This window comes from Lepisma saccharinum, chromosome 1 (assembly GCF_977018435.1).
Source record: "Lepisma saccharinum chromosome 1, izLepSacc3.1, whole genome shotgun sequence".
Taxonomy (NCBI): domain Eukaryota; kingdom Metazoa; phylum Arthropoda; class Insecta; order Zygentoma; family Lepismatidae; genus Lepisma; species Lepisma saccharinum.
In genome coordinates, this window is record NC_139229.1 from 92,722,184 (window position 1) to 92,746,764 (window position 24,581).

Sequence of the window (24,581 nt, forward strand, 5' to 3'; positions counted from 1 at the left end):
ACCAGCCTACGTAATAATCCATTCCTTAAAAACACGTAGGATACAAGAGAAAAATTAATGAAAACAGTCATTGACGATTTGCCTATCAACAGTTACGCATCTTACTGCACATTTGGCTGAGATCGACTTCAATTCTGATGATAGAGCCCGAAACAGTGATGAGAAAGATAACAATCTGGCAACCCTAGTTCGCAAGGCGAAGTCAAACCCAAAATCGTACGTAACACCAGCTACACTGGTGAAGGCCATTAATGAAACCAAGCAAGCAAACAGCAGCTATATCAGTGGCCGTCGCTTGAGTTGCACCGGAAGAAGTGTTGTGTGCTTGTGTGTCATTATTTAATTATTACAGTGAACCTTATTTTCTGTGTAAAAGATAATATATTTTAATATGAAGGATACGTTTGACAGCAACATAATTGCTGACCAAATATGGCTTCAGAGCATGGGATACTCTTCGAACGGCATTCTGTTTTTAGAGGTGAACGGAAACTTGAATGTCCCACCGTCGAATGAACCCGCCAACGAACCTGTGTCGATTTCAGCAGAACGGTAGGTCGCATCAAATACAACTTAATTATAATTTCCGAGCTTCTTAAAGTCTGTGCAAGATTGTATACGTATGTACGATAACCGAACATAATTGCCTGCTAATATATTTACTTTAATTAAGCTCTCTGTGCCCCTGCACCCATTTTGTTATTTTTTTTGTACATACACTCGTTCAATGTTTGATACTGTTAGCACGTACAGAGATAAATTACATTTAGGATATTGTAAAGCATATCCTCGAAGGAATGAGTGCTCATCTCTTTATTAAACTGTGCATAGTTTAAAATGCTTCCATTCGCGATACTGGTGTGAAAAGAACATTTTATTGCGCGTTTTGTGCTTTGTTCCACGCAACCCGATACTATCGTTTAGAGCACACTAAGAACATTGTGTACTTTTAAAACTAAACAGGCAGTGTTATAGTGTATTTTGCAAAGGAGTATGGCTCTTGTATTTCTTGTCGGAAGTATGTTGTTCATGTCGTTACGTAAGGTTCTTGTAGAGAGAGGGTCGGGAATCGATCCCAGACTGCTAACGTTGTCGTTCCCTAATCAATAGCGGAAAACGAGAAAACATTTGACACTCTTCTCGTGGTATTTAACAAGCACAAACCTGTGGCGCGCGTGAAGTGTTGGAAATTCAGAGTTTTCGGGATAAGTCGCAACCGACATATGACTTGCAATACTGCAAATCATTAAAACATGTATTTGCAGAGGAACATGCCTATCTTATGGTTTTCTTGATATATTCTTTAAACTTTACCCGCCTCATACATGGATTTCGCTCTGTACATATTTATCAAATAATTCGCAAATTGCTTCGTTCGACGTTTTGCGCGCACCGTATGGGACCTCTCAATTGCAAGTTCAGGTCACGTAAAACATTGTCTATAGATTAAAGAAAAATCAATGTAATTTTCGAGGGATATTCAAGGTCACTGGCGAAGATCAAACTTTAAACTGTATATCCACTCTATTAGACGGGACCGTTTACCCACTGCCACTGTACCTCTTCGAGAATTACGTAGCTATATATATTTTTTAATCGACAGAATCCAATGTTTTATGTAATGTAAAAGTGGTTTCAACGTTAGGAAAGCACAAATAACTGAGATATTTGATCCCAAAGAATGGTCCACGTAAGTTAAAACCTGCAATTTCGGAGTATTGTCGACGCTTTTCGTTAGTAAAAACTGTTTGTATGCACACTAAAATACCGAAAGAACGTGTTAAGAATAGCTATCAGTACCAAACCTAGCAATCCTAACCTAACTACGTAAAATTATAGCTATTGTTGTGGAAAGTCATTTTGGGTGCTATATTCACTTGCGCGAAGCCTTCGGGCTGTTCTGCTACGTAAAGTAAAACGCTAAGGTAACAGACTTACTTTATTTCACAATAACACATTTACGAGAGCAAAAATAAACTGAAAACGTTATATATAAAAAAAACTTCATGAAGCATTCAAAATATTTCACTTTCTCCAGGGGATACAGAGGGTCGAGGGTACCGGAGTATGTAATCGTAACTTACCTCCCGTACAACATACACAGCAATTTCTTCATGAGTAATTTGAAAATATTTAAATATTTGTAAAAAAGAAATGAAGGTTTTGCTTCATATACATACTTCATGATTATTTGAGACTACTTTTCGGAACACCGGATTCGATTTTGTTAGTTTGGATCACTGTTAACTGTAGGTTAACTGATTAGTCTAGCGGAGAGTGAACTTCAAACAAACGTTGAAAAATTCTTTGTTCATAAAACGACAGAATTTCAGGTATTAGAAATCAGAGCAGTTAATGTTTTGCGTGTAACGATATTTAATATATGTTGTTTTTTTATTCGCAAATAATGCAAAATTCTTGCTTATTCACGAGCAAGTTTCCACCTCGCTGGTCGAGCACATTGAACGTACTACTTAGTGGAGTGCCCAAGGGGTTGGGAATTGGTGTGGATCATAACACCCCCTTTGGTTCAGTATTCCTAAAAAGATAAAAAGGAACGCCAAAGGTAGGATAGATGGCAAGATGAGGACTGACTACCGAAAAAAGTACGTAACCCATCCCTTTCGAGAATCCTGGGCACGCCACTGGTACTACTCAATATTTTGCTTCCAAAACATTTTATTTCAGTGTGTGCTGGAATTGTAAAAGTGGATATTACATAGTTGTAGGGGTGGGCGTTACCCATTATAAACTATTCATAATTACCATTTTTTAACCATAGTTTTAAAAGTTGTTCAATATCTAAAATGGGAAAATGGTATTCAAGCTCATTTTAAGATGGATTTGCATTTACGGCTTTAGAGTTTCCAGAGTTATTTAGTACTTTCATTTGAAAATATCGATCTTTTTTTCAAAATTTTGAGAGGAACTGTAGCCCCATCAGCTCCCTCCCTCCCTCCCTTCCTGCCAGCCAGTGGGTTGAAGGCTCGATTAAATTGCGAAATGTGTTACAAACTACAATAACAACTATAAAAAAGTTTTGGAACATGTAAGCTAAGTTTCGGTTGGTGTCAAAATCTCAATATCTGATGTCAGCAAAGAATGCGCATTACACAATCCTGTGGCAGTTTGATTTACCCCGACAAAAAATCCTAATTAATGTGCTCATTTTGTGTGATAGATTGCTTTCCATTTGAATATATTTGCCTCGGGTGATCAGCGAAACTACTTTTTCCTTCGTCCAAATTGATAATTTTGTTCTAAGAATAGCACTTAAAAAGTAATTTCACTCACTAAGTTATCCTGGAATTTTTTTTTTCGTTTCGTGATAATCACATAGGCGAGAAAGACTGACTTGAGAGTGAAAATATTCACCCCGAAGAAATAAATGACAGCCACAAGGGTCTCACTTTCACTTTTACAGATATAAATAGCTTGAGATGGTAGGAAGTGCAAAAAAGCTCCAGGTCAGATTTTTTATTTTACTTATGAAAGTTTCATGTATTAAAACCGTGTAACAGTTATTGTTAACTGGATATAGAGCGTCATCTTGCAGCTGGCACTTTTCCACTTGACATACTACTGTCTACTTTGGCATTGCCTGGGAACCCCCCTCCTGGTTTCTGCATCCTCTTCTGGTTGCTAAGTTTTTAGTCTTGGGGTGGGAAACTATATGTATAACTTATATAAATTCCAAGATTTTTCAAGAGTAGTTACTAGAATTTCCCCTTCATTGGAAACTTTAGAAATACCATACTAGTGTGCCATGTCGAAACAATTATTTTCATATATTTTTTGTAATTTTCGTATTAGCAGCTTTTCTGACATTTCTAGGAAACTAGAAACCTTGGAAATTTCAGAGATTTGTCATATTTAAATTAATTTATCGCTCTCTATGAAGCACATTGCATTTTTTTTAAAAATAAATAAGTTCTTAGGTAGTTCAGGCTTTAAAAAGTGTTTTTCGTCCGTCGAAAAGCATTGAGTATTACTTGAGATGCTTTTTAAAATATATTTTTCATAATCATAGAATTCGTTCATTATTCATCAGAAGCAGTTTGTAGGTTAGGTTTAAAAGATTTTTCGCGTTGCAAAAGCTAACCAAACGCACTGCATGAATTATCAGCCCGAAACAAAATATAGAGGGATTCCATTGGCTTTTCATTCTATTCAAAATAGTTGTCAATCATATCTGATGCAAGTATATTCCAGTGGCGTAGCATGGGCATTTCGGGTGGGAACGCAAAGTCCGAAGGATGGGTCGGCCCTTTCTTGCTTAATAATTTACTTATGGTATTAGTCGCCACAGGTATTGTTTATTTGCCTGAAGTCAGCTGGGTTTTCAATAAAACATCATCCATGCATGTTTTAGCTAGAAAATTAGATGCCTCACTATGCCACAAATGTTTTGAACTCTGGTGTTTTATACCTTACTGCATGACGCAAGTCATTAAAAACCTATCTGAATCACAAGCGCTCTGCACAACAGTAGACGTCATTATTGTGGATGATTCAGCTACTGATTGATTTAGTTTATTTTACTTCGCTTATCTACCACTTTTGGTTAATCGCGAATACGAATATGAGTGATGGTATTGAAGAAGGGACACTCACAAAGAACACCGGTGCTCACGCCGGGATTCGAATCAGGGGCCTCTGTCGTCTTGGCGCGCTGTGCAAGACACACTGACACGGAGGTGGGTGGATGATCCAACTATCGTACACTCACTCGACTGACGTAACAGTGCCGATTAGTAATTCAGACCACTGTTTATTACATCTTGAGAATGTTGATAAACATTTTAAAATAATTTTGTCCAGAGACCATTAAATGTTAAGTTTTCAAATGAATGCTAAACATTTCCATTGACACAATATTAAGCAGTTAGATACTAACGATATGATAATAATAATAATAATAAAATAATAGTTTTGCGGGTTAAGTGGTAGAGCAGCCACAGGCTGAATTTCTACCACGAGGACTTCAAATTATTTGACAAAACCTGTGTTGATCTTTTAGTTTTTAATGCACATCGCTGTTCGTGCGAAAAAATATACAATGCAGTGGCCATTAAGAAGTGGTATATTTGAGTTTGGTAAAGTTACGTCAGTCAATATTGCGTATTGTAACATCACATAGCACGAGTGGCATTCGCGCGAAGAACTGGGTAGGAATTCTACCGCTGTCGTCTGCTTCAGAAGGCAGGAAGGGTCACATGAACCAATCACGGTAGACCTCTGCTCCGTACGCTGGCGTACGAGAGTTCATTTACGCGCGTACTGTAGAGATCAAAGCTTTCCCTCCAGAAAGGCAGCAAGGAATATGGAGTTCCTTACGCCGAACCTGCTCGGCGTCCGGCCAGGAAAGGCATTGAAAAAAAAATGCTAGAACGAGTGTTGTTAGTGGAGCGTTGCAAGCGGATCGCGAAAAATAGATATTATAATGCCATGAAGGTCAAACATATATGAAATTAGTCACGTTTTACTTTATATTCACAGCATTTACGCATTTTTGAAATTTTAAATCTGTGAACGCCGGGCGTACGGGCGTACTATAACGCTACGCCACTGGTATATTCTTACCTGAATTGAGAAAAACTCGCATTTAATAAAAAACAAACTAAATTCTAAGATATTTTAAGGTATGACTTAAGATGACCGGATCCCTCTCCGATTTTCTTCATATTTGACATACTTATGAGGCCTGCTAATGACGAATCTGAAGTTAAAATTTGTCTGAAACGTCTAGAAATTGCAAAATAATTGCGAACCATTGACGTGTGGTTAGGTTAGTTTCGGTTAGGCAAACATAGTTAAAATTTGGTGTCGTGGTAGTATCAGGAATATATATATTTCCTTGTAAAACAGAAAATTTCGCGAAAATCGACGGTTTCCATTCCGAAACTTAACTCCTTATTTTAGCTTATTTTGCAATTTCTAGAAGTTTCCAACAACTTTTAACTTCAGATTCGTGATTAGGAGGCCTCAATTACTGAGTATGCCAAATATGAAGAAAATCGGAGAGGGTTCCGAAAAATATTCATTATCATTACAGTGTTGCAGACTTCGCGACGTTCAGGATGAATGCCGAAAACTGATGATAATAAATGATGGAAAAATGCTTCAAAAATTCTATTTCTTATGATTCGAAACTAGGACAAATATTTTTAAATATTTTCTGTTTACGTACATTTTTAAAGTAATTCGAATATGAGACTTAAAATCAAGTTTTATGAACTTTTATTTTTAAATAATCTGTGCAATTTGGCTTAATGTTTGTTGAGAACTTGATTGAAAGTGAGCGAGGTGAAGAATTCAATATGGTGTAATTTTTCAAGGTACAGTAGAGCTTCGATTATCCGAAGTAATTGGGAGACATGGGTGTTCGGAAAACTGGTTTGTTCGGATAATCGAACTGTACATGTTTATTTGCCAAAAAGAAGTACTGTACAGTAAATTTATTCATAAAAACAGGCATCTCTTTAAGTATGTATTACAAAGTAACGTACAAAGGCAACTTTAGTAGGAATATATAGTATGTGGTACAGTTTATTAAACAAAAATATGTACATATTACATACGCATTTTGCATGAACAATACACACAGTACACAAAATTAACGTTTAAAAAAATCCTTTATTTTGGTCTGTCTAAGCAAGCCTACACGCTTACGAGCAGCTAAGTCACGTACTTTTTTCATTACAGATATCTGAAAGTGAGCGAGTACACAGTTCGGTTAAGCGGTCGTTCGGTTGACCGACGTTCGGATAATCGACGCTCTACTGTAATTAGAAAATTTCTTGCAATGAAAATAATTTATTAGTGGAACGTAATTATATATTTCGAAGTGCGCACTGTTTGACACTAAGCCTATTAATAAAGTATGAGGGGGAATTAATTCCCATTGAACAAGGAAATGGCGCTAAATTCATGATCGCCCACGGATCGGTTATTTAGCCAATGTTGAATGCACGACAGTGACAAACCGGGAGCCAGTGCTGTTGTATTGCTAAACTTTATCTAATTAGAATGCAAACAGAAGTTTCGGGGAGAAATCTCGGCGGAAACTATGTCCTTGGTTCTTAGAATTCCTAACCAAACAAACTTCACTGAAGGTGCTGAATTGTGGGTGAAACCTAAGCGACATTGTTTGAGATTAGAGCGTCCCGTGACGTCATTCCGTGAGTGTCCGCACCTTACGTAATTAAAACATGGTACAAAACACGGTTTTGCTTCCCTTGTCTTGTCGTAACGACGGTGGGGTCATTGAATATAGAGCCTTGAGAAATTTCCAAAGCGTGCTGGGGAATGAGCAGTCGGTAACTAGAGCCGGATAAATGCAGACTAGCTATCAACTTGTTGGTGTACCTGAGCGAAAAGAACAGTTTTGAAGCCTAGCGTTAAGTTCTTGAGTTTTGTGTGAGCGTGTGTGTGGTTGGGATTTAGGGTTTTGTTTTCTGTAAGATTAAAATAATGGCTACGTGGGCCATGAAGAAACTGTCACTGTTGCCAGATGAAGTGAGAAGCTTGCTGAAGCTGCCTCGTGACTTATTATTACCGAAGAAGTCTCAAGGCTGTAGTTTAGAGGTGTCAGAAGCGGATTTGATGGCCATGACAACGCCGGAGTAAGTAAATGCCTTTTCTCTTTTGAAGTGCGGGTGTGTAAAAAGGGTGATCTTCTGGTAAGGTACCCAAAAGTCAAACTAACTTCTCATAAGTGCACCCCGTATGAGTTTGCTATTATTGCGTGGCGGCGATAGTCTATTTCTATCAGATAAAGGAAAAGCACGCAAAGATTCGAGTGAATTCTCTAGAAGGAATTCTAAACATATACAATCCTTCAGAATTCGGAATTCCTCGTGGTTTTTCCTTCTACGTAGTACTCTCCGATGATCCACATTCCTGCAGCCAACGAGGCTCTGGCGCCTGCACTGTCAGGATATCCTTTATGGGGCTTTTTTTGTGTCCAAATGTGTTCTGTTCCTCATTCATTTAATCTTATCACCATCGTCGCGATTCACCAAAAGTGGCTGAAAAGCAACGTAAACGTGCTGGTACAGGCCAATGGTCAAGCAAGGCCGAAGCACGCTGCAAAATCAGGGGATAAGATTTGGGTAAGAAACACGCTAACCTACTTTGACGTATCGAATAATTTCCTTGTGGCTGCTTGAGTGGGCTGTTCTACGCGGATGCGGTTTAGACAATAAGCAGTATGTTATCATTGTATGCACTTCCTTTATCAACGGGAAAAGTTTTCAGGATATAAAGAGCTGTAACTGGATGCTAAGTCTCTCCTCCTTTGGCGCTGGTGGGTACGGGTTTCCCCTAACTGTTCATCCAGCATCCGGAGGAGGATGGAGCTTTTCATTACCGTAATTTTTATTTTGAAGATATGACACTACGGCAGGATGCAAAATCCAGGGGAGAACTGGGGGATTGTCCCCTACCAATACTCCCCCCAAAAATTCCGGAACAGAGTTGATTTCATAGTATAGATAAGCTATTAGTTTAGACTTAACAACTACAAGAATAAAGGATAATGTCTTTGTGTATGTTCGCGAGTATTGCATGCCTCTTTTTCTTTTTCTCTTTCTCTTTTATCCATATATTTTCTCTCTCTCTCTCTTTTTCTATACACTATTAGCAGATCTCCACCAAATAAATATATGCACAATAGAAGTAAAACACGAATGCAAGACGAAATATAAGTATGAAATATAATTAAATTATTGAAATTTTAACCAGTTGGTAAAGAAATTAGTTTGCTGCTTTATATATATCTGATATAAAGTAACAAAGTAATTCCTTTGTCATATTTAATACGTAAAATATTTAGTAATTGTTTGTGTAATAACAAAGAACCATGTAATAATATATATACACACACGCGTGGGGGAGTGTTTCAATTAAGATCTTGCTCTCCCTACCAATCTTCAATGATTTCGTACCCTGCGACTACATGCAAATGCGCATTTATGGCGTCCTACATTCTACATCAAATCTTACACTATATGTAAGAGAAATGAAAATAGAGAACACGATAATACAAATACGTAGAAATAGTGCAAAGGTACAAAAATAGAAAACCGCAAAACTGACAAACATTGAACCTTACACAAGATATGAAAGGAACTAAAAGTAGGGAGAATCACAGTTAATTATAAATAAAGAAGCAGAGAAATAGAAAACCGCAACTCTGATCAAATTGTCGACTTGTTAAATGTGGTCCTGCGTGTAATCCAATCCCGAACTTTCTAGTTGAAGGCTACAAGAGTAGATGGCTGACTTAATCCTAAAAATAGAAGAAATAATTATAGGGAAGGAGGAAACGTATTTATTTCTTCTGGTTCAGCAGAAGCCAATTCCGTGTGGCATATTCGAATACCAGGAATCCGCAGCGGATGAGGTAAATCCCCGTGAAGGAAGCTGACCTTTCCGCAGCCACAGTTAACAGCCTTTGTTTGCAAAACGACATTTTTTTCTTGTCTGTGTCCGTGAGGTTCCGCTACTCGCGTAGGAAGTATGTTTAGATAACGATGGGAATCTTCGCAGCCTAGAATGGAATTTACATTATGCAGAACGGAAGCACTTGGAGGCGCACACAGGTTCGATTCACGGAAGGGGAACATTTTTGTGCTTCAGGCTCAGCCTGCATAAAGTTTACACAAAACACACCTCGACACGACCCCTCCCCTTGTGGATAATAAGATTGTTGTTGTTAATTTGTACTATTTAGACAAAATACAGGAATGTTCTTCTTAATTGTACACTTTTGACCACGCAAGTTGCATTTGTTAAAAGTCAATGTGGACATGGGTGTTCTTAGAATTTTCCCCAGGTAGGAGAAGGTTCAAAATCTAAAAGTTGTGTCCAAAGTTATACATATATATATATATATATTGGCATTGTTTACATGTCGTCATTAGAAAGTGTTTTAAGGGAGAAAGGGAAGAATACATAAAAGTAGTAGAGAACCAGAGAAAGAAGATAATCAAATAGCCAGACAAAGAAAAGAAATATAGAAGTAAAAGTAAGAGAGAGAGAGAGAGAGAGAGAGAGAGAGAAATAAAGAAGCGAGAAACACACACATGGATAGAACAAAAAAAAGCTCACCGAGAATTATACTGGCCAGGGGCGGCTCCAGAAATTTTCGACCGAGTGGGCAGAAGCTGTATATTCATAAATTGGGGTGGGCATTATAAATGTAAGACCTTATATGAGTTTAACATGAACTCAAGCCCCCCTCCCTTCCAACATATACAGGGTGTCCTAAAACAACTTCAACAATAGTTGGATGCTGGTATATATATATATATATATATATATATATATATATATATATATATATATATATATATATAAATATATAAATAAAACTTTTTCTCATACACATAACCTCAAAAGTGCTTACTTTCTGATCTATTACGTTGAAAATCTAACCTGTATGTATGCAACCCAACTCACCAAACGATCGCTCTGACGTAACTTCCAGGGTCGCGTAGCAAGGTTGCCACTTGAATTGAAAACAACAACTTGGGAGTCTTAGGCAAAATACAAAATAATAGTTAAACTTGCGATGTTGTAAGCATAGGTGAGCGCAGACTAATTTATTTTGGGGTCCCTTAAGGGAAGTTTCAGTTACCTATCTGGACAAGACTAGCCTACTAATAGTCGTAACTTCATGCTCCTTTTCACAGAAACTATTAGGTATATGAACATGAAATTTTAACATTATAGAATAAGTATTTATATTATCACTTTAGCACAGGTTTTACTATCACTGTGTCGATATTTTAAGAAATGAGAAAACAATTAAAAATGATAAATACAAGGCTATATTTTTACAAGTACTCTCAGCTGAATCACTCTCACGAAATACATCTGTAGGTTCAGTTTTATCATGTTTTATAGTGCACATTACTTCATAAAATATATTGCCGTACCTGGTCACGCGATAGTTAATGCCATGTGTTATAAATCATTTTAAACCGAGAGCATTCAAGAAAGTCTTATTGGAAGTGGTGGAAGGTTGCATTAACAAACAAGTCTGTCCTCGGGAAAAGAATAAGTACGGGCCGATATGTGAAGGGGATCTGCGATTTATAAAGGAACAAATAATTTCTTTACTACGTGATTACTGATTACTGTAGTAAAGAAATATCACATTATTTTGTGGAGAGAGAGAGCTGGTCATTTCAAATGAAACTAAATTCCTTACTTTTTTACCACGGATATTATTTTCATTATTTTAATGGTAGGTACTTCAACATATATTTTTTTATTTTTTGAGAAGACATTTGGGGTAGCCAGGTACCTTTGGCACCCCCGTACGCACACCCATGGCTGTAAGAAGTACATATTTACAGGATTTATAAACTGGTTAAGGCGACTGAAATTCAAGACTCTTCATTCTAAAATGTCCCCATCGTGTTTCAAGCGTCGTGCAGTACCAATAATCGTGAATCGCGAGATTCACGTACGACATGTTGATGAAATCGACGAACTGAGAAATGCAAACATAGTGCGTTCGCCACCTTGTTTCACACGCAGACTGTTATTTATTTACTTCTAAATGGCTAATCGAGTCCCTCACATAATACGGGGGTAGTAAATCCCTTACTGAAAAGAATGAATAGTCAAAGCTCTTGCAATAAAATGAAAAACATCGTTTAAACATTAATTAATTAATTCGCACATTAATAATAACTAAAATCAATCCGACCTGGATAAAAGTGTCACTACATCACGTGTGCATTCCGAGCGCCCAATACAGCTCAGCATTTGACATAAGTATGGATAATGTCTTATTAGCAAAATTTAAAAAAAAAAACAAAAAAAACAGGAACCCGGGTATAAATCAAATTCTTAGTTCATTGTGCATAATATTTACCTAGGCTGAAGGACATTTTGGCAAAATATTACCGGAAAGTAATAAATAAATAAATAACATTGTAGGCCTATGTATTATGTTACGAAGCACAAAGTTCTAAAATTTCGTCCCTATTCTATGTTAGTTAACCACAAGAAAAATCACATGATTCCAGAACTGATAGGCAGAATGTATCTTTAAGAAGATTTGTTGCCTCCCTGATGGCATAGTGGTAGAGTCGTCGCCTCGTGATCAAGGAGTCCCGGGTTCAATAACTGGTGGAGGCACATAGTGGTTCGGACCCCACTTTAAACTGTAGGTCCAGTCCCGATTAGCCTATCTGTCCATAAAGTGGACTTAAAACAACAACTCATGTAAGAAGATTTCTAAATGCGGTTGCTAACTCATCAAGTTTTGAAGGGTGTAGAATGGCCTGAAGTGCCGACGCACCCAAAATTTTTAATTAATTCATTCATTATCAAGTCAATAATTCTGCAGCTATTTTTCAAACCTACAGAGCTGTTTTATCAAAAGTCTATTTTTGTGATTGCTTCTTATTAGTAGAACGAATATAAAATTGTTATTTTTTTTATTTTGGATACCATATCGAAATTAGAAGATGACAGCTATATAAAATCGTGATGATGATAGGGACATATCAAATTACCTCTGTCTTAGTATTTCAATATACCCAATATACCTAGGTCTAACTAAACAACTTTGTGTGTTGCTGAAGGAAGCAACGCGAAGAAGAGGTTTTTATTTGTTTAACAGATTACCTTAATCATACCCAGGCCGGAAGCCCGGAGTTGACAATATCAAGCAACTCCACTCCACCCCTTCTACACTCAGTTTCAGCTTTAATTTTTTGGCCAAGTTATGGCAGACAGTTAATTATATTTCTATACTTTTGCCACATTTCAAGTATCTATTTCTTTTCATTATGTGGCACATTTTCAAAGCAATTTGATGCATCGTCCCTGTGAAGGCCAGGAGCTGCAGCCCTCAGGCCCATAATCCTGTTCTAATCTTGATCATATTCTGCACAATTTTGCGCCTTCCATAAAGCCTCCTAAGTCTACTGGCTGCTTAAGCATACAAGTGGGCATTAGATCACAGTTTTTGTTTCAGAAGCTTTGGAAATTCCTTTCGCTTTCCAATGCTAAAGTTAAGGAAGTTGAAAGAAAGAAAAGCTTAAATTAATTCCATTCAACTTATTATTTACTCTGACTTTCGTAAAGCTATTCACCAAATCAGTGTTTCAGGAAAGGACAACAAAGCTTTTTACTGAATGATAATATGTGAACTTGTCTGTAATATAGATAATATTCACAAGTAAAATATACATGGAGTGAACACCATAATAAACTTATTTATTAAACCATTCGCATTTTCCCAAGTGTATATATTTATTGAATTTGATTGGGTGGGCAGAGCAATTTTTGGGTGGGCAATTGCCCACCCCTGTCGCCGTCCTTGATACTGGCCGTGAAACCTGGCGCAAGGACTCTTTATCTGCTAAATGCAGGCACAGAGAGGGGGATGGAGGGGGATAGGAAGTGGAATGAGGAAGTGAGCCAAACACAGAGGGGAGAGAAATGAAGACGCGGCAGAGAGATAAAGAAATAGAGAAACGATAGAGAAAAAGAAGTAGGGACGAGGGAGAGAAAGAGAGAAGTAGGGAAGTGAGAGGGAGAAGTAGGGAAGCGAGAGAGAGAGAGAGAGAAGTAGGGAAGCAAAAGAGAAAGAAAGAAGAAATATAGAAAGCGAGGCAGAAAGAGAAGGATGAGTAAACAGGCAACAGAGAATAAAGAATGGGTGGGAAAACAGAAAGAAGTGATCAAGAGAGGAAGTAAACACGATCCAAGAGGCACTAAAACTGAGAAAAGGCAGAACACTAGAAAGAAGATACAAGGAAAGAAATGGTTACAATTAAAAGTGAGTGAGGAAGGAGAAGTTGGTATTTTTTCTTTATTGCAAGGGGGGTTAAGTGACCCCTGTTGTCCCTTTCTGCGCCCATGCATGTGCAAGTTATTGTGTAGGAAGTAATGTTATGTAGTGTGTGTGTGTGTGTGTACACACACACACACACACACACACACATACATGGTTGTATTTGTAGGGGGGATGGGGGATTTCCCCCCATATAGGTATTTGTGTCCACCCCTGCTTGATCAATTTTATCCATGGAGGGTGTTATTGGCATAATATCATTATCTCATGCTGTCCCTAGACACAGTAAAACTTCCCCCAATGGAAATTTCTTAAGTACCACACTGTGTGTGTATGTATATATATATATTATATGTAGTCAGTAAATGGTGTCACTCATGTATAAGAATACATTACCAATGCTGGAAGGTTGGGATTGGGTTACACACAGAACCACATTTAACATGTCTGAACGAGTTGACAATTTTTGTCAGTTTTTCTGTTTCCTATTTTTGTACTTCTGCTTTATTTGTGAATATCGACATTTTTTTTTCCCTTGTGTGGTACGAGAGTGCAGAATAGTTGCCGTATTGATTCGTTTGAAAAATAAATAAAATAAAATTGAGGAATGGTTTGTTCAAATTATTAAACACGTTGAGAAACAGGTGGGTCTGCGTTTTCAACATTTTAAGTTCAGCAGTGTCACGTTTCTTTGTTCATGACTCGTCGCAAGTTGCCAGTCTCGCCACTCGGCGCAATAAAGAATTGGTGATTCCCCTAGTCTTCCTGTGCAACCACCGGCCACCGATGAACAAGGAACTTCTCACCAAGCCGGAAAGTCTGGCTGGAAATAACCAATAAGCATCCTGCGGCGGGAATGCAAAAACATACCAGCTTATCAATTATAGCCACCTCCGCTTGTGATTGCAAAGCCTCCAGAAAACATTAGCGTCCCAACAGAGTGTGTGCTGACGTGTGGATTCTCCCGCCTCTCTTATCGGTTCTTGCTAAGGTAGAAGCGATGTGGAGGAAGAGGAAGTCCTCGTCTTCGGGTTTACCGGTTGAAGTAAGGAAAATGCTCACCCTCTCTTGTGATCTGTCCATCAGCTTTGCCGTGCCGAGAAATAGTGAAGAAATCGACATAGATTTTCCAGATGAGGATTTTTCGTCCATTGAAGAACTTGACATAGACTTCCCAGAGTAAGTAACACGTTTGTGCTTTGTTAGTTAATTTTGTGATGTATACTTAACACACTGAGACCCTTTAGGTTTGATAGTCAAGAGTTTAGGGACCATTTGGGGTTTGCTTGTCTCAGTTCGGGGACCTACTGGTGTTTGATTGTCTCAGTTCGGGGACCCCTTGGAGTTTGAATGTCTCAGTTCGGGGACACCTTGGAGTTTGAATTAGGGATGGCCAAACGGATCCGGATCCGAAAGTTACGGATCTGGATCCGGATCCGAGAGTTCCGGGTCCGAAAATTCCGGATTTGGATCCGGGTCCGAGAGTTTCGTATCTCAATCCCATTATAATATTACCACATCTTAAAAGGTATTATGATCTTCGATTACAAATAAATTTTTCATTAGTTAGTCCTACAAGAATTTTTTTCAAGTGTTGTTCCTAAAATACTTTGCTACGCATCGGCTAACACACTCGTGCACAAAAATAATCTTACTTGTTTAACATAAAATGTCAGAGATGATTTTGTAAATGTCATTGAAACGAATATGTTTTCATTCGAATGTATTGGAAATGAAGACACACATAAATGTGAGATATTCCATTCCAGGATGAAACCTTTAACACACATAACAAGATAGAAATGTTATACAAAAATTATACAATTGTTCTACAGTTACAGTTTTACAAATTAAAATAAAACATTATAATATATGCAGTGTTATATAATTACAAAGTGTAAGACTAACAAGGGAGGTTATCTAAGTGTTCCCCTCCGATTCCATGAAACTTGGCAGGCGTATAGTGGGGCCCAATGGAAGAAATACGTGTTTTTTTTTGTTTCAGCTAAAAAACGGTTTTAGGGGGCAAAACCCCCTCAAATGTCAAGATGAGGACAAATTGAAGTGAGGATCTGACCCCTGTGTCCCTCTCCGATTTTCATGATACTTGGCAGGTGTGTGTATAAACGGGCCCAAATGAAGAAATACGTGTTTTTTTTGTTTCGGCTAAAAAACTGTTGTAAGGGGCAACCCCCCTCAAATGTCAATATGAGGACAAATTTAAGTGGGTATTTGACCTATGTGTCCCCCTCCGATTTCCATGAAACTTGGCAGGTGTGTGTATAAACGGGCCCAAATGAAGAAATACGTTTTTTTTTTTGTTTCGGCTAAAAATCTGTTCTAGGGGGCAACCTCCCCTCAAATGTCAAGATGAGGACAAATTGAAGTGGGGATCTGACACCTGTGTTCCCCTCCAATTTCCATGCCGTTGGCAGGTGTATAGAGGGGCCCAAAGGAAGAAATACGTGTTTTTTTTTTGTTTCGGCTAAAAAACTGTGTTAGGGGGCAAAACCCGCCTCAAATGTCAAGATGATGACAAATTGACGTGGGGATCATCTGACCCCTGTGTCCTCCTCCGATTCCCATGAAATTTGACAGGTGTATAGAGAGTCCCTATGCCCCCTGTTTCTTCCTATGCCATATTTACGTGGTTTCGGGGTCAGATCCCCACTTCAATTTCTCCTCATCTTGACATTTGAGGGGGGGGGGGCTCTATACACCTGCCAAGTTTCATGGAAATATATATATATATGTATATTAGCAGGTAACAATATGTTATAAGCACATTCTTACTTTCCAAAGAAGCGCATGTTGGATGGCAAAACGGATCTGGATCCGAAAATTCCGGATGCGCGGAACCGGATCCGAAAAATTTTAGGATCCGGATCCAACCGGATAAGGATTTTGGATCCGCTAGGATCCGGATCTGGCCATCCCTAGTTTGAATGTCTGTTCCACGGTTTGATTGCCTCAGTTCGGGGACCCCTTGGGGTTTGCTTGTCTCAGTTCGGGGACCCCTTGGGGTTTGATTGTCTCAGTTCGGGGATCCCTTGGGGTTTGATTGTCTCAGTTCGGGGACCCCTTGGGGTTTGATTGTCTCAGTTCGGGGACCCCTTGGGGTTTGCTTGTCTCAGTTCGGGGACCCCTTGGGGTTTGCTTGTCTCAGTTCGGGGACCCCTTGGGGTTTGATTGTCTCAGTTCGGGGACCCCTTGGGGTTTGCTTGTCTCAGTTCGGGGACCCCTTGGGGTTTGATTGTCTCAGTTCGGGGACCCCTTGGGGTTTGCTTGTCTCAGTTCGGGGACCCCTTGGGGTTTGCTTGTCTCAGTTCGGGGACCCCTTGGGGTTTGATTGTCTCAGTTCGGGGACCCCTTGGGGTTTGCTTGTCTCAGTTCGGGGACCCCTTGGGGTTTGATTGTCTCAGTTCGGGGACCCCTTGGGGTTTGCTTGTCTCAGTTCGGGGACCCCTTGGGGTTTGCTTGTCTCAGTTCGGGGACCCCTTGGGGTTTGATTGTCTCAGTTCGGGGACCCCTTGGGGTTTGCTTGTCTCAGTTCGGGGACCCCTTGGGGTTTGATTGTCTCAGTTCGGGGACCCCTTGGGGTTTGCTTGTCTCAGTTCGGGGACCCCTTGGGGTTTGATTGTCTCAGTTCGGGGACCCCTTGGGGTTTGATTGTCTCAGTTCGGGGACCCCTTGGGGTTTGCTTGTCTCAGTTCGGGGACCCCTTGGGGTTTGCTTGTCTCAGTTCGGGGACCCCTTGGGGTTTGCTTGTCTCAGTTCGGGGATCCCTTGGGGTTTGCTTGTCTCAGTTCGGGGACCCCTTGGGGTTTGCTTGTCTCAAAATTCGGGGACCCCTTGGGGTTTGATTGTCTCAAAATTCGGGGATCCCTTGGGGGTTTTCTTCGCTCATTGTTCTCTAGTGCGTACAAAACTCGAATTTGGCTCTTGTTATATGGAACACAGAAGTTCAAAAAGATACCGCAAATATAGAACGTGTACAGTCAAAATTATTGCGGTACATGAAATTCAACCTGGAAGGCGAATAACCCAGGTTCCAATCATATACTAACCTAATAGAGCAATTCAATATGGACAGACTTGACCACAGAAGGACGGCCCGATCTAGACCTTAGGTTTAACGGTAAACTCCGATCGATCTCCTCTGTGGCTTTCAGAAATATGTATTCCGAACATTAAAACACGACCCAAGCATGGAACCTTCTATGTGAGTAGAGGATGAACAAATATCATGAAAAGGTCACCTATTTGGAGAATGAGTGCATTCTTCAATGCTATAGAAATATATAATATACATATATCGATTTGTTGCAATGTCATATTTACAATTCAAGAAAACAGTTATGAATACATTAGCTACAAAAACAAATTGAAATGTTATGAAGATGAAACTGTACAGTATTGTTATTATATGTGTTATATAAGAAATTGTACTTCAATTGTATAATACGAACGTTGTGAATTGGCGTAATCCTGTAAAAAAAAAAGGTAAAGGGCTCCCCTGTGCTTAGCACCACGCCATGAAGGCGTATAGGGGGTGTGGGGGTAACGCCCCACACTTTCTTGATCCGATCATGAGTGGGGGTGATGTGATCAGCATCACGCCCCTGACCGCCTTTACCCCCCCAGGGTTTCCCCCAGGTACCCATGTTATTCGACACTGGGTGGGCGCCGTAGAGTTCAATAATAAATACGTTTGCTTAATTATCCGGAATTGGCTATGTGTAGGTCCTAATTCGTCGCATCAATCCATACAGTAGTAAGACCACAGACAAGTTAATCATTGTATAAGTCGAGGTTTTTTTTTGGGGGGGGAGGTATAGGACAAAAGACAATTATTCAACATTGCATAAAAAAATTGAGGAAGACTACGTGTAGGTGTTTAAGTGCACTTCACCACTCCCTAATTTATAAACCGCAGGCGATAAATGTGGCTCTGTATCCAAGGTAAACCCGTGCACCGGACCACAAAATGCTATTGTCCTATCCACGAGATGAGACCTTGGCTGTCTAGTTTTCCAGGAAATTCGATTATAATCTGCAATACTGTACTTGTAATCCCATCATCGCAGATGCTACAAAAAAGCCGCTTTTGTTCCGGCACTGTAGGTGTTTCTGCTTGGAGAAAGGCCTCGGGCAGTTCTGGTAAAAAGTCCCTCTCAAAAAGCAAAAAATTCCCTTTTTTCCTCACTGACTGAATCATCAAAACACATCGTACTCTATACTATATTTTATCTACTACTAGCTGATTGCCCGGCGTTGCCAGGGTATTTATTTATCTCAATTTTCTATTAGACAGGAAAGTAATGAATTCTAACTATAGTGTAAAATGAACTTGGAGTTGAAAGGCATTGGGAGTGTCACTATTCATCTTAGCGACCACGAAAACTATGGATTCCACACTAATATCGGTAGTTTTCGATTATTTTTACATGTCACCCCCTTCCCACCCCATCCCCTACGGGTGCCAGGGGTGTCTTACCGCCACAGTATTTCTTTCGAGATTGCAAGTGATACGTGTACCAAGTTTGGTTGAAATCATCGCTCCAGGCATTCGAGAGTTATGCCGGAACACACACACACACACACACACACACACACACACACACACACACACACACATCTATATATATATATATATATATATATATATATATATATATATATATATATATATATATATATATTGTAGAGATATGGAGACTATTAAACCGAGAAAACCTCGTCATGTTAATATTCACACTTGTTTATTTCCTGAACTTGTCCGACCAGCGAGTGATCCCAAGAATGCGCTAACTTGTAACTTCCGTTAAACAAGGAACTGGAAGGCAAACGCGTGGATCTAAACAAGATCCATCGTGTTCGAAAGGTTTAACAACCTTTCGACGCCTGAGATTATGAAAGCAAGCTCCTACCCGGAGCTCGCTCTCTATTAGAACTTGACACTCATCGACGCTACATGGATAATTAGTCTAATACTTTACAACACATTACACTGCTGAACTACGACGATGGAACACGGAGTTACCGCTGCCTAGCATGCTACAAGTCGCAAGGGATCGCTCGGTCTGGTGAGCTGAGGGTCGCTGGATAGAACCTTGGCAACTTTCACGATTCGGTCTGCGAGAAGCATCAGGACAAGACATCACACACACCTACCAGGTATGAACAAGCGTGAATAACCTTTACACCAACTTTCCATATCTCTACCCTCCTAACGGAGCAGGTTCAGCCAACAGATATTATTAAGCTCTACCTAAATGTTTAAATGAAACTTCCCTGTGACCTCAGATCCCAGGTAAAACGGGATTACAACAATATATTATATATTGCATAACGTGTGATCACAAAATAATTTAAGGCGGTGACCTAAGCACCAAAATGTTAACCTCACTTCCACTTAGTACACTCTGGACTTCATTTTGTGGACTAACGATGCTCTGGCGTCTAGACTCTGCCAGTATAATCCTCTTTGGGGGTCGTGTTGTTCTGTCCTTGTGATTGTTTGGCCTCTCATTCCTTTCATTCACCATTCATCCTCATCTTCGCGATTAGCCAAAAGTGGCAGAAGAGATAAACTTACCTTTACAACCTCCCAAGAAAAAAAAATCTGAATAAACCCTTGGCACGAAGCAAGGAATTATTCAGAATCTTATATCGGGAGGGTGCAAGTTCGTATATAAGGGGCGCAAGGATAAATTTATTGCGAAAATAGGCATAAATTGGACTTTGTGAAACATTGTAAGGGGTGTTATGCAAAAGTTTGGGTAGTGTAAGGGGATGTGTGGATTTTTGATTAATCGATTGAAGTGAAAATTACCGGTGCGTCAACACTTTGGCCATTTTGCAAGTCACATTATACGGGGCCCAGCCCCAACTAAAATAATACACGTGTCTAAGGACTAAATATTCTTACCTGGGTTAAAAGCTGACACTGTAAAGGGACACTCAGCACAGTCCTTATAGGACAAAACACAGGACCACACACACACACAGCCCTACAGTGGATTACACTGGCCGCAGGTCCAGACGCCAGAGCCTCGTTGCATAAAGCAGTTACTGGGGTGCACTAAGTGGAAGTGAGGTTGAGATTTGGGTGTCTTAACCTGAAGGTCACCACTTACACGTCCGGGTATGTGGATATATCATTAGCTTTAAAAAATAGGCGGTATGGCGTCTGACTGCCACGCGGGAGACCCGGGTTCGATTCCCGTGGTGGGTGATCAGAGGTCGGAATTTGTTCGGCCTTGTCCCAGCGGACCTGGGGCTCACCCAGCATGAATTCAATGCTACCTGGGGGCAACCCCTGGGGGGTAAAGGCGGCTGGAGCGTAGTGCTGATCACATCGCCTCCAAGAAAAAATGACAGATCGATGTTACCCCCACATCTCCTAAAAAGCGCCTTCATGGCACGGTGCTGCACGGGAAACTTTACCTGCCTAGTGTTCATGTATTGACGGATGATATGTCACGTTGAGTTGTCTTGAAAACTTCCGATAAATTTTCCCTTTTTTCCCCAAAAAGGTGCTTCAAAATTTCCCTCAAATTACAATGACTGTCCTCGAGGTCTACCTTTCGGTTTCGAGGTAAAAAAAAAAAGAAGCCACTCCCGATAAGCATGCTTCCTGTTTTGGTCATGCATGCTTGAGGGCACGTGGATTTGGACAGCCCTGAAGGGGAGCCGTGTTTAGAAAGGGTGATTTAAACCGCCCCTCCCCTTTCCAATCACCCTAGCGTGATTCTGCTCTGAGTCACCCGAAATGGCGGAGAGCGGTCAGTGTTCCGACAATCACCGTACCGTAAGCAACGATAAGCTTCCCGCGGCGCTGTATCTCTCTCCACCTGTGTTGTTTACAGTTCAGTGTGGCTGACCCCTTCCTCGCAGTCAGATGGGTCTGTGGCGTGACAAGCGAAGCGCGAAGGTTGCGAGTGCCGACGGGGTTGAAAGGAGTGTGAAGTCACCCCCGGGGAAGCCTGTTCCCCAGAGGGTCGAACTCAGGACCAAGTTCTCGCCCGGTTCGCCAATTTGGATCTTTCTCAAACCTTGGGTTCGCTGGAGGAACCGGAGAGTTAGTCCTGACCTCTATCGGGGAAGTCGGTAAGTAGATTAACAGATCGTTGGAATAAAACTACGGTTCAAAGATGAGGGGAATAGAATAGAAAGCATATAGCATACCATTTCTTTACTATGTATCTAAAACAACTGAAAAATCATTCTTGTCCATTAATGGCTCAGTCATCAAAGACTTCCGTGCCGGAAAAGTATGCAGTCTTGTGGATTAAAGGACTATACCTCTTTTTCTCTCTACATGCCTCTTTCACTCACCTTTTCCTGTTTTCACCTCTCTCTCTCTCTCTCTCTCTCTCTCTCTCTCTCTCTCTATATATATATATATATATATATATATATATATATATATATATATATCTTCTTTCCTTCCGTTTCTCTTTTTCTCTCTCTCTACATTTATCTCCATTTCCCTGCCTCTACTTCTCTTTCTCTGTTCCCGTGTCTTTTTCTGTTCCTCTCTTGCCTTTGTTTCTCGTCTTCCTCTGCTTTTGTCTCCTCTCTTTTCTCGTGTCTTTACCCTTCTCTCTCTCTCCCGTTCCAATTCCATAACTCTTCCTCTCTCTCTCTCTCCTTTTCTAATAATTTTATTTAGAAATGACTTCTTCTCTAGGCTTCCTCGATGGCGTAGTGGTAACGTCACCTTGTAATCAAGGCGACACGGGTTAGATACCCGGTGAGGCACGTAAGTAAAGTTTCGATTAACCTTACAGTGCATAAAGTGGACTTACACCCAAAATCAACCTTTCTGATTGTCTGCCTACTAAAATAACGAAATAATTATAAGATTATATTGAGCTCTAGACACGAGTTACCCTATGCTCCATGTAAAAGACCCGCTTGATACAAATAAAATGCACGAGGTGTGGCTTTAAAAGTGAAGAAAACAAACGTATTAAAAAAATGTAGCATAATTTCATTTTGATTGGCAACCATTAAAGTAAAGATACACACTATTACAAGGAATGATAAAAAATATTTCAAAATCAAATCCTAAAGTACGTACAGTAATGCTACTCATTAATATGCCCCTGTCGAGATGAACTAGTCTAATACATTTTTTGTTCGTTTTGTTTTTAAGTCCATTTATGTACAAAAAGGCTAATCTTTACTGAACCTAAAGTTTAATGTTGGATTCGAACCACTATGTGGCTCCACAGGGTATCGAAGCCGAGACCTCTGCTCGGCAAACGAACACATTAAGTAGTCTGCTCACGATCTTGCTGCTGAAGTTTGAGGGTTCGAGTCCCGGTCTGATTCGGTCCTTTTGTGTCGCTTCATCAATTTCATCTTCATCGTCACAGAGGCAGGAAAAATATTTTAAAGAACTCTTTAGTGTGTGTGTGTGTATATATATATATATATATATATATATATATATATATGAGAGAGAGAGAGATAAAGAGAGAGAACACGCTCGAAAAATCAATTTGACAAAGTGCTTTTTTTTATTCAAAAAAGCAATGTAAAACATTCTGATTTCTAGCTATTGTTTTTTTTCTGTAGTCTTCTTCATATTAGCCTTCCTGCATAGCGGAAAGGTGAGCAGAGACCACTTGTGAAGTTCGCAGACTTGAATCTACCTTCAAGTTTTTCCTTCTATTTTTACTTGCATGCACGTGTATCACGGACTCGCTTTGTAATTTTCGCCCTTAGGCTATAGCCTACTCAACCTACTAGTTAGTGTCACATGAAGACTTGTATCTGGCCAACTCTAGTACTAAAGAAGCCGCATTTCCTGTTGTCTGGTACTTCCCCATGTTATGAGCACAACATTCCTGCAAGGATTTGACCCCCACTTTAAGCAGCGCCCCCTCCCCCCTTCCATCTTCAAGCAAGTGGATAACATAACGTCCCTTTTTAGACCTTACGCCACGATAGTCGGTTTCTTTTGTGTGGTTTTCCTCAACAGTACACAAAATAGATGTGTGTTGATTGGTTTCCCTTTATCTGTTTGATATATTTATTTGATGAAGGAAATGGAAGAGGAAAAATAACAACCGTTTAAGGGCCACCAGCTTACGTGATTTAGTGGTTATCATGCGTGCACTGAGTATCCAAGAATTCTATTTTTGAGTGCCGACTACAACATGGATGCTTGTGTAGTTTCCTTATCCAAATCAGTAATTCGGAAATAGAAGTTTGTTTTCTTATGTCAATTGACGTAGTGTTGCCTACTATTGTTATTTTGTTCCGGGGAATTTCGCTGGTACTGTACGGTACATCAAAGGTGTGGGAATGGGAAAGTGACCTTAGATGAATTCAGTGTTGGAGTTGTCTCTTGAGGGTCAGACCCGTTGACCATCTACACTAATATGTCTGGAATCTGTGGAGCAAGGCCGCGCATAACGTAAAGATGAGAAAACGACTGGGAGGAGCAAAGCAGTGTGCGCTGCTGTAACGGCTGGTAGCTTGGTAGCTGCAGCCGGGCTTTCTCCTTTATGCACTCACTTCCTCTCTCACGCGTTCATCGGTCGAGATTGAGACCTCTCGAGTTAATATTTGCGCAGAGACTTGTTTTCGTTCGCTTACTCCGGAGATTCCCGGGACAGGGTGTATACGTGAATTTCAGGAACCATTTGCTAAGGATCTTGAAAAAACTTCAGAAATCTACAGAAACCTATCATCCTTGAAGGTTGTTTATCAATTTAACCTAGATCCTAGATACCAAGTCGAT

The 24,581-nt window shown here is 40.0% G+C and overlaps 1 protein-coding gene across 4 annotated transcripts in view; it reads left to right on the top strand.

Annotated features, from left to right (window-relative positions):
* Positions 1-243: 243 nt before the first annotated feature.
* stac (C2 and C2B_Munc13-like domain-containing protein staccato) overlaps positions 244-24,581 on the top strand; it is a 248,855-nt gene continuing 224,517 nt past the window's right edge. For 2 of the 4 annotated variants that reach the window (XM_083134647.1, XM_083134649.1), the window contains exon 1: positions 21,640-21,934. In XM_083134647.1, coding sequence (XP_082990773.1) covers positions 21,726-21,934 — 209 coding nt within the window. In that variant the 5' untranslated portion in view covers positions 21,640-21,725. Of the gene's footprint in view, positions 553-7,458; positions 7,626-21,639; positions 21,935-24,581 lie in introns of those variants that run through there. The other 2 variants (XM_083134650.1, XM_083134651.1) reach the window with 2 other exon arrangements.